Below are 10,794 nucleotides of genomic sequence, written 5' to 3'. Positions count from 1 at the left end.
CAAATCAATATCATTATCAACTTACCAAACATATAATTCGGAATCGCTCACCAAGAACTCTGTAAGTACTATTTTTTAACCAACTTAAAAATAAGGAAGAGGTTCTTAATTCGTCGGGATCTTTTTTATTTTATTTTTTATATTTGATCCCCCCATTACTAAAAGTCGCCACACATCATAAGTTGACTTTATACATTATTAGTACCTAATAAGGAAAGCTTGCTTTTCATAATTATTTTTGTAGATACCTATGCAAAAGCACACACGCCTTCATTTCTGCTGTATGAGTCGCGCTACGCTAGGATTTTTTCACTATTTTGCAGCTGAACTTTGACCTTGTTAAATAAACATCCACAGTGCTATGACGTGTGCTCTTAAAGCTGTGGTAGTCTGTTTATTTTCGATACGTAATGGTGCTCGTTGAAGCGAAAAATTAGGATTGAGTTTGAGTTGATGCCGGTAAGGTATTTAAGCCTAAGTGCGAGCTTGCAGCCTTTCCAGTCCTCAACCGTACAGGCGCTAGTCAACGTTAATTAGATGCTAAATTGTATTCCAATTTCCATACAAATTTATTTCACAGCACTGGGTCATTATTCTAGTCTTAAATAATTCATAACTGTTCGTAGATATGCGTGGTTAATTTAAGCATAAGTATTGTGGCATTATTTCTATTTCAGTATGTGTAACAAGTGTATGTGATAAACAACTATTCATATTTTCGTGCTTAATAACAGATAATAAACGAGGTGAGTAAATTTGTTTGTAAGTGCGTTTGCACATTATCCGATCCGATATCCCATACATTACAGGCGTCATCTTAGATTTTTTCCATTGAAATCCTTCCGACATCATCCGAATCGGATAATGTGAAAACGGACTGTCTTTAGCATTTCGTAGTAGAAGAAAACTATAAGGTTATACACACTACTTATTATACAGGGTGCTTCAGGAGACGTGACAAGGCCGGACCCACCTACACTCAGTAAATGTTAATATGTTATTTATGTATAGGTTTATACTTCACCACCCGATTTAAGTGAAACAATGACACATATTTCATAATAGGTAATTCTGTTTATAGGCAAATTTAAACATTACAACATCTAGTTAAAATGATAAACAGATTTAAGTCGTTCGTGTTTGTTTCCTAATACGTATGAAAAATTAAAAACAGTGAATGAATATATTGTAGATTCGAGACATTTATTATTTATATCAACCAATAAACTAAGTAATTGACAAACAAATAACAAATTATCATATAAGTAGGTAGGTCTTCGTTACTGCTACTACTGTATACTATTCGTTATGTGCACGATTAGTACTGCCCTTGCTTTGTAGGCTAATCTTATGGCGTCAAATTAGTTACAACGGTTGCCGCTAGCATTAGGGTCTCCCCAAACCTAATCGATGCGGAATCGGTTCTAGAAGACCGAAAATCGCTCGTTAGTATGAAAACGCTTACTCGTCGTCGTCGCGGGGTGCGTATCGATCGATATAATTTTTTTGTAGATATTTTTAGTCGTATAACGATCATTTGATATAATTATTATTGAATCATATAACAAATAATATACTAACAAATTGTATAATGATCATTTTTTCGAATAACATTTATTATAACATATTTTGAGTATAATGCTTATTTCCGATAATAAATAAATTGTATAACACAAATTCTGTTAGAATAAAAACAAATTATACAATAAATTAGTCATGTAAGTATTTGTGACAATGAGCGCTACTCTTTCGCGTACGACGCAAATAGCATTGCATTACGATACGATAAGTAGTTGCGGTGGTTCAAAGGCTCCACTAATCGATTTACCTACGAGGGACGTTCAAAAAGTAATGAGAATGGATATGTTCCTGTATCTTGATTTAATTTTTCTTAACTTTTCCATGTAGTAGTTACTCATTAAAGTGAAATTGCATAATTCAAATTTTTACTACTTTCATTTGTTTTTCTTTGATATGTAAATAATTGACACAAGGTGGGGGACGTAAATTTTCAGTAAAATAAGAGCATGTTTTCATGAATATTTGACATGTCGTGAGTTCATTTCTGACATGAATATCAAAAATAATCATACTTTAAATTAAAGCTAGGTTTATCCTTTGTTAGTAACAGCAATAAAAAAAGTTCGTATAGATACATTTTCAAGCGGTATGGTATCCAAAAAAAATATAGGTGCTGTTTTGGGTCATGTTCACGATTTTTACAGATTATCACGAAAATTGAGAATATAGATTGGAAACAAAATTACGTTAGTATTAAAGAAGAACATACAATCATTTTAATATTTAAAAAAATATTAGTTACAATAAGAACATTTTAAACAAACAAATAATAATGTTTTTGGCCTTCAAAATGACAGTCGACAGGGCCGAACCCTCAAATTGCCGAGGGTGCTGCTCAAGTTAGTGTATTTAAAGCTACAAGTGACATACCTAATATTGAAGGTAATATAAGGATCATTAATATTTTATTCGCGACCTTTAAATAAAATTGTAATATAATCGCTACTCTGAAGTATAATGAAGTGAAGTGCTTACTGACATGGTATTTAGACTATCGTTAAGATTTTAATTTTTAAAGGGGGCAAAAAAAATAATAATTGAAAAAATTAAATATGTAAATAAATCACAAAACAGTTACTTTTAATTACAAAAATATAAGGATACTTACATTCTTATGTTTTAATACTCATTATCATTACTTATTGAACGCCCCTCGTATAGGTCCCTTATCAAATTATCACAGAATACACGTTTGAACCCACGCCACGTGTTCAGGGTTCCGAAGTTAATTAGGAATCCTTAGTAACTATATAATAATTCATATATAGTATATCTGCAAAAATGGTGCCGCGTCGTAGTGTAGTGCAAAAATAATAAATAAAAACACACAACGAAAAAAACACACAACAAATTTTTACAGTTTTCTGGAGTTGCGCCGCCAATAACGTGATACTTTGGAGATTATTTTAAGGAACATAATGACAACATTTTATACCAATTTTGAGAAAGAGCAGTACATATTTTTGAGGATAGGTATACCATCATTACAATAGTATATTATTGCAGATGCCGGGAAACGGCAATTCGTGGATGAATTTCGATGAAAAGATGTTTAAAAATAAATAAGATTCTCCAAAATCTATTAGCAGATTCTATGTGAGAAGGGGTTCTAATACTTCAAATTTTTGAACAATGGGTCTAAAAATATACTTTTTGTAAAAAGTCTATGCAGACAGACTAGACAGAATTGCAACAAAGAAACCCTACGCAGAGCACGGTCCGACATGACTTTGGCTTATTATATTACTTTTTAATGTCCATCCATTAGTCAAAGTGTTTATAAAGCCTTCACCATAGAAAATACAAGTGTCTATCAATGTATAGGTTACTTAGTTGTATGTTGTTTGGTATAAAAGTCCCTGGATATATTGATTTTCATTACAATTTGAGTCACCAGAGCGGTTGGGCGACGCTGGCGGAGGACAAGTTAGTGGTAAGTGTGGTAAACGATGGTGTAAATACAGATAAAAATTAAAATTTTGAAAAAAACCGATAGTGGACCGATTTTCAGGAAACATGGCTAACACTACCGACTAAGTCAGCTTTCAAACAAAAAAAAACACTAAATCTAAATCGGTTCATCCGTTCGGGAGCTACTGTACTTTATTAAGTTTAGTAGTACTTTTATTAAGTTTTTAATCGATCTATTTGAAAATATGTATATTTTTGGATTAAGGATTGTCACTCGGACTAAGAGACGCTGATGCGACCTGTCTGAGAATCCCCCCTGAGATTACCCAACACAGATTATTATTATTTTTATCTGTGTCGGACCGTTTTGATTTTATTGATATTCTTATTTTTAAAGACGCTAGAGCCCATCAAAAATTTCCAAAAACGGCCTTATTGATTATGGCGCAAAAAAGGTGTGGTATTCAAAATTGGTAACAATTACTTAGCCAAAAAAACTAAACGGTCCGACACAGATTATTTCATTTTATTCAGATTCTCAAATTCCGTTACGATTGATTAAGTTTTGAAGGAGGAAACAGTCGAGAGCGGAACCTCGATCTTAAAGATTTTTTCGTAACATCTCAACTGAGTTGTTCTGAATGGACATTTTTTTTTGTTGTTAAATCTACTTAATAACACTAGTATGTTTAACTAAAATTCCCAAATTGAAAGGGGGGGCTAGGATTCCATTTTAGTATTTTCGTTCCTGTAGCGGTGCGTCGATATGGCCGCGTCTATTTGTCACTAGGTTTATAATGTTTATATGTTACCTACGTCGTATCAGGTACGTCGAGAACGGCCCAGACTCGCGTGTATGTACCTAAAATCTGTGGATCCGGACACACGGATAACATGGATCAACCAAGTACACACCGCTTCCCTAATTACTAAAGGCCACAAAATCGTATTCGTGTAACCCGAGAACGCCACACTGGTGCCGGGTACCTGGTGCGTCAAAGAAATCTGGACGCGACCGCGAGCACTAAATCAATTAGTGCTTTTTTATGTAGTTGTGATTATACCAATTACAATTTAGGTTAATTACTATGGATTGTTAAATTTGTTGTACTACTTACCTGAATTACTTATCAGATGTCTCCCAATGCTACGGACACGCTGCTTCCGCAACACAAACCTCTTCAAGTGCAGCAGTCCAGGGCTCCTCGTCCAATCGCGGATTTGGAAAAGGCTACTTCTACGGAATCTTGCAAAGACATTGGGGTCACAGAATGCAACTGCAAAGAAATGGAATTAGGTGCAGGTAAATATTAAATGGTTATAAGGATATCTATAGGTACGTACACATCGTCACTACTTTTAAAAAATCTCGTATCTCACGCTGTTCCTCAAAGTTAAAACGCAGTAAGTCTATATGCATTCCATACATACTTACTACAATTTTCTTTTCATTGACAGACGAAGATACAAGTTTTTTTTAAAGTAGTGACGATATATTAATAACATAGTCAATTAGTCACACACATACATTGTGCAACGTGGGGCGGAAGTTGAATATTGCTAACGAGAGTAAGTTAAATCGCGACAGCTTGTTAAATAGTATATTTAGTGTGTGAGTGTAATAAAAATTTTATTATACATATGTGTTGAGAGATAGGTCCTGTCTGTCCTATCCATATTTTATGTCCTAAGAAACAGGACCTATATCTCTCAACACATACCATACAATTTTTATTACACACACTAAATATACTATTTAACAAGCTGTCGCGATTTAATGTATAAAAATACAATACTAGCTTTTGCCCGCGGCTTCGCTCGCGTCAGAAAGGGACAAAAAGTAGCCTATGTCACTCTCTATCCCTTCAACTATCTCCACTTAAAAAAATCATGTCAATTCATTGCTCCGTTTTGCCGTGAAAGACGGACAAACAAACAGACACACACATTTTCCCATTTATAATATTAAAGTATGGATTGGTCATATGATCAAAGATAGGATATTGCTGGAATTCTGCGAGACGATTGGTCGTGAGTTCGCATCACGAGCGCGATAGGTCACAATCCCAACCAGTTTCCTAAGACTGCAGCACGCTTGGCCTGGTGCTCACATGTTCTATAAAAATAAGTATACCAGAGATTTTCATTATTTTTGGCCACATCAAACGCTGCTAATATTCTTTGTATTCCTGTCAAGCGCTCTTAGCTCATTGTAACTGTTTGTGTTTCAGGAGATGCGGTGTTTGCTTGCTTCGTGGTAGCGCCGCTAGTAGTGGGTTTTTGGCGTGGGACCTGGGGCTTAATGGACCTCGCTCCGGACAGCTTCCCCTACGCGCAGACCTACGTGCTGGCCATCATGGTGCACGTGTGCTTCGCGTTACTGAGGTTAGTATTCTTGTAGTGGTTCAGCTGGTAGTAGGTGTGTGGCGGAATGTGAGTGGGGCCTGATGGAACTTGTTCCGGACTGTTTCCCCTACGCGCAGACCTACGTGCTGGCCATCATTATGCACGTGTGCTTCGCGTTACTGAGGTTAGTATTCTTGTAGAGGTTCAGCTGGTCGTGGATGTATGGCCAGAGAGGCAGAGACCTAAGGCCTGATGCAGCTGTTCCGCATTGCTTCCCTTCCGCGAGGATTTAAGTGACCTAGATACTTGCTGGTCATCATGCAGTAGTTAGGTTAGGTAATCTTGTAGTGGATTAGCTGGTCTTGGGTTTACTTTGCATACCTCTGGGCAAAATAATGTTTCCTGCATGACGTTGTTTCTACCTAAAGCGCTCGATATAGAATTATGACTCCAGTCGAACTCAGATTTGACTAATAGAGTCGATCTGCAACACGTTTGCCTCCTCGCGTTATCACGGCTCATGGGAGCCTGGGGTCCGCTTTGGCAACTAATCCCATGATTTGGTGTAGGCACTAATTTTACGAAAGCGACGGCCATCTAACCTTCCTAGCCGAAGGGTAACTAGGTCTTATTGGAGTTAGTCCGGTTTCCTCACGATGTTTTCCTTCGCCGAAAAGTGACTGGCAAATATCAAATGATATTTCGCACATAAGTTCCAAAAAACTCATTGGTGCGAGTGCGAGCCGAGGTTCGAACTTGTGACCTCTGCATTGAAAGTCGCATACTCTTACCGCTAGGCCACCATCGCTTAACACGTTTAACAATTCTGTCGTGTCACCAGATCGTACCTGCTATCCCGATCGGTAGGGGCCTGGGGCGAAGAGAAACGCGCAGGACGGTGGCTGAGAGAGCGCGCTCTGTCCCGGCTGTACGCCTACATGTTCATGATGTCCAACATCATGCACTGGCGCGGCGGCTGGGGCCTGTTCGATGGCGCTGTGGCGCTCATGGTTCCCGCAGGCGAGGATAAGTACAGGTAAAGCTGCGTTTTCACTTAGTGCGTGGGAAAAAAACTCTTGACATCCATACCTTTATCAATGTCGCTCAGACCTGTTCAGGTCCCGTAGCTGAATGGCATTTCTACAACGCGAAACGAAAACGAAACGCAGTCTGGCTCTGTCGCGCCAATACGCAAGAGCGATAGAGATAGATATCTACGCGCGTTTCGTGAGTGTTTGTGCATTCGGCTACGCACGCAGTTCTTAGCGAGCATTTTCGTTCGTTCGTGCGCTGGAAAACTCTTGACTTCCATATGCCATACCTTTATCGGCCTCGCTCAGAAGTGTTCAGAACAAGTGTAAACGCAGCTTATGGTGTTGTGTGGATACCTTTCTGTCTGTAGTTTCCTGTAAAATATTAATATACTTAACATAGGGCAGGGTACCCTTTCGCATAGATTATGTGTAGGTTATGTTATTGTGTCGCTCAAGATACATTTAAAATTGGATATCTCCTATAATAAAATAAAAACCGAAATAATTAAAACATTGCAAACTGCCCGGTTCATGTTTTATTTAGCTCTAATGAAATAGGGAAAAATATAATTAAACCATTAAAATACCTCCATGTAAGATTTTTTCTTTAGTCAAGTTCATTTCATACATTTCAGTATGGCATTATTGCTTTATTTTGAGCGACCTCTAAATAAAGTCTGATTGTTCTCAAAATTGGTTGACATGATTTTAATAAGTTTTCGTGTAGAAATAACCATGTGGAGCTCAAACAATAAAAAAAATTTTTTTTTGGACCACCCTAGTACCTATGTTATATTGGTGGGTTATTATTATTATTTCGTCCATCTCCTTTCGGTTAAATGTCAATGCATTGTCAATGTATCTTTTTTTTTATTCGTATAATAATGGCTTTCTGCTACCAGGGCACTTTGCCAATGTCAAGTAAATTACAGAGATATATAAAACAGTATAGGTAGTTTTTTTGCGAACGAGGCCTTCGCGATGCACTGGAGGATAGCTGGAGCAGCAGTACAAAGCATGATGGCGGCCGGGACCACGAACTGCCGAGTGATGTCCGTAGAATTGGTTATTCGTATCTCCAAAAGAATTCTTCATTAAATGCACTCTTTGCGCACGCTATTCACTGCATACTATCCTATCAAATTTATACATTAAACAGCAGAATGCAAAAATAAAAAAATATATCGGAGGACGATCCGCCATCTTCCACATATCTTATATCTGTAGGTGACACATAGAGAAATTATCTATGGCTGGCTGAAATATGGCAATCATATTACCTTTGACCTTGCCTTTGACATGCCTTTGATACTCGGTGTGCACCCGTGACACCAACGTGACACCCTGTTCTCTTGTAAAAAAAACCCAATGTAACTGTCGTAACGTATAACAGAGTTCCTATGACCACCGTTCTGCTCCATCATCAGACAGATAATACCATAATATTGCATTGTCACGTGATTTACATATGTGTGCAAAATTTCAGCTCAATCGGAAACCGGGAAGAGGGTCAAATTTAGCTTCTACGTTTTGACGCACACTTGAATAAAAGCTTGTAAAAATATCCCGCTGTACACCTCACTGACAATAAATAATGTAGCTAAATGCAACATAAATTATATAACAAATTAAAAAAAAACCGGCCAAGTGTGAGTCTGACTCGCTTGCCCCCGACGGTTCCGTACGATTCCGTTCAATGGTTAAAATATTAGGTAAGTATGGTAATGGTAAACGTGTTACTCGAATATAACTCTGAAACGACCCATTATTATCCATACTTAATAATAATGTATATGATAATAATGGGTCGTCTTCAGAGTATAGTATAGGATAGTATAGTTTAGGAGATGGTTGAAGGGAAGGGAGAGTGACATAGCTAACCCCCCATTTCCCTAAACGCGAGCGAAGCCGCGGGCAAAAGCTAGTCACCTATAATGCACATATTGTTTCAGGCCCATCGCTATTGCCGCATTGACGCTGATATTCTACGTATGCTTGTTGGGTTTGCGGGCCTCGAAGAATTTACTGGCGCCCCCGTACTTCCTCGTCACGGACGGCAAAGAGCCCACCTACATCTTTACCACGCGCTTCAAGACCAAAGTAAGTTGAAATAGGTCAACCAAATTTTGGCACTTAAATGTGGCGCGAAATTCAAATATTCTATGGGAGTTAAACCTTTGCACCTATATGCATTTTCAATCAATTTTAAAGTGTTCTTCGATGATTATATTATATGTATTATATATGGATCTTCGATGATTCCGCCAATGTCAAGGTTTAAGACGTTTAAGTAGGAAGGCACGCGTATTATGAAGACAATTAAATAATAATAAAGAATAAATAAATATTATAGGACATTCTTACACAGATTGACTGAGTCCCACGGTAAGCTCAAGAAGGCTTGTGTTGCAGGTACTCAGACAACGATATATATAATATATAAATACTTATATACATAGAAAACATCCATGACTCAGGAACAAATATCTGTGCTCATCATACAAATAAATGCCCTTACCGGGATTCGAACCCGGGACCGCGGCGTAGCAGGCAGGGTCACTACCGACTGCGCCAGACCGGTCGGTGATCCCTGGTGTTATAAGTTTGACGTGTCTGTCTGTCTGTGGCATCGTAGCTCCCGAACGGGTGAACCGATTTAGAATTTTTTTTTTGTTTGAAAGCTGAGTTAGTCGGGAGTGTTCTTAGCCATGCCATGTTTCATGTCCATTATGTCGGGGGTTTTTCAAAATTTTAATTTTGTGGTTAGGTTAGTTTTATTTTAGTGCCAAGATTTGGTTGAACGTCTAAAGTAGATTCTTACGTAGTAAAATTATGTAGGTATTTCAGCAATTCCCGATAAGTTCGTACATTTTGATCACGTCTCCGATTTGGATGAAAATAGGTAGGCTGATAGAGTCCATGATGCTGAGCAAGATCCACTAGGTCCCAAAATGTCCTAGGTTGATTGTATGAAACTTTCCTTTTTTGTTACCGAATATGTATAGAAATCTGGTAACAAAAAAGGAAGGTTTCATACGAACTACATAGGACATTTTGGGAAACCTAGTGGATCTTGCTCAGCATCGAGGACTCTATCAACCTACGACGTGATCCAAATGTATAAACTTTTCGGGAATTGCACATTTACGGTGTTCTGAATTCTGAGTGTAGGAGCGCTCAAGATGGAAATAATATTGCTACCATGTGACACTTGATGCTTTTCACATCACGTCTCATCACATAAGCCTTAAGTGCATTTTCACATTATCCGACCCGATATCGGATGTGGGACCGATATCTCATACATTACAGGCACCATCTTGGACTTTTTCCATTGAAATCCTTCCGACATCCGATATTGGATCGGATAATGTGAAAACGAACTAACGTTGCACCGGATTGGACCCTTCTAATACAGCGCGTAAACCTAATAAGGGCGATAAATGAAATATAATTCAATATTGTTATCATTAATTAAGAGATGTTTTTGAGTTACTTTTAATTTTCACCTCATAATGAATTTTTGAAAAAATTCCCAGCTGACAACTGTCAACGAGCGGTTAACGCGAGTGTGTTTGCATTACGTTGCGGGCCGAATTATTTTGTATGGATAAAAAAAATATTTCAATTTTAAGTAAAAGTTATCTAATTCCATTTTTTATGTCCTACTCACCACCGTTAAGAGGTTCGCCCGTATTAGGTTTACACCCTGTAGGTATACCTACCTATTTGATATTGGTTAATCTGTAATTACTCTTGAATCCCTAAAATCATTCACACTATGGTGAACGATGCGCGATTGTCTGTGTTGCGCCATTACGAGCGATAGAGAAAGAAAACTACTTACCTACGATATCCTGAGCGTGAACGAAAACACTCTTGACTACGGGAAAAAAACACCTGTAGGTATGTGTATCTATTT

The 10,794-nt window shown here is 37.8% G+C and overlaps 1 protein-coding gene across 1 annotated transcript; it reads left to right on the top strand.

The window, feature by feature from the left end:
• The first annotated feature begins 556 nt into the window (after positions 1-556).
• LOC125226076 lies at positions 557-8,981 on the top strand. Its single transcript, XM_048129958.1, has 5 exons — positions 557-746; positions 4,627-4,795; positions 5,724-5,877; positions 6,680-6,874; positions 8,825-8,981. Exons 2-5 carry the CDS (start codon positions 4,627-4,629, stop codon positions 8,979-8,981), a joined length of 675 nt encoding a protein of 224 aa, XP_047985915.1. The 5' UTR covers positions 557-746.
• The last annotated feature ends 1,813 nt before the right edge of the window (positions 8,982-10,794 follow it).

The sequence above is a fragment of the Leguminivora glycinivorella genome, chromosome 1 (assembly GCF_023078275.1).
Source record: "Leguminivora glycinivorella isolate SPB_JAAS2020 chromosome 1, LegGlyc_1.1, whole genome shotgun sequence".
In the NCBI taxonomy this organism is placed as follows: Eukaryota; Metazoa; Arthropoda; class Insecta; order Lepidoptera; family Tortricidae; genus Leguminivora; species Leguminivora glycinivorella.
Note: the sequence above shows the minus strand (reverse complement) of the source record. Positions and strands in the feature narration are given on the sequence as shown.

Coding starts and splice junctions, on each gene's coding strand:
- LOC125226076 (XM_048129958.1), top strand. CDS start 4,627: ATGTCTCCCAATGCTACGGACACGCTGCTTCCGCAACACAAACCTCTT. Junction 4,796..5,723: donor AGAAATGGAATTAGGTGCAG/GTAAATATTAAA, acceptor TTTGTGTTTCAG/GAGATGCGGTGTTTGCTTGC. Junction 6,875..8,824: donor GCAGGCGAGGATAAGTACAG/GTAAAGCTGCGT, acceptor ATATTGTTTCAG/GCCCATCGCTATTGCCGCAT.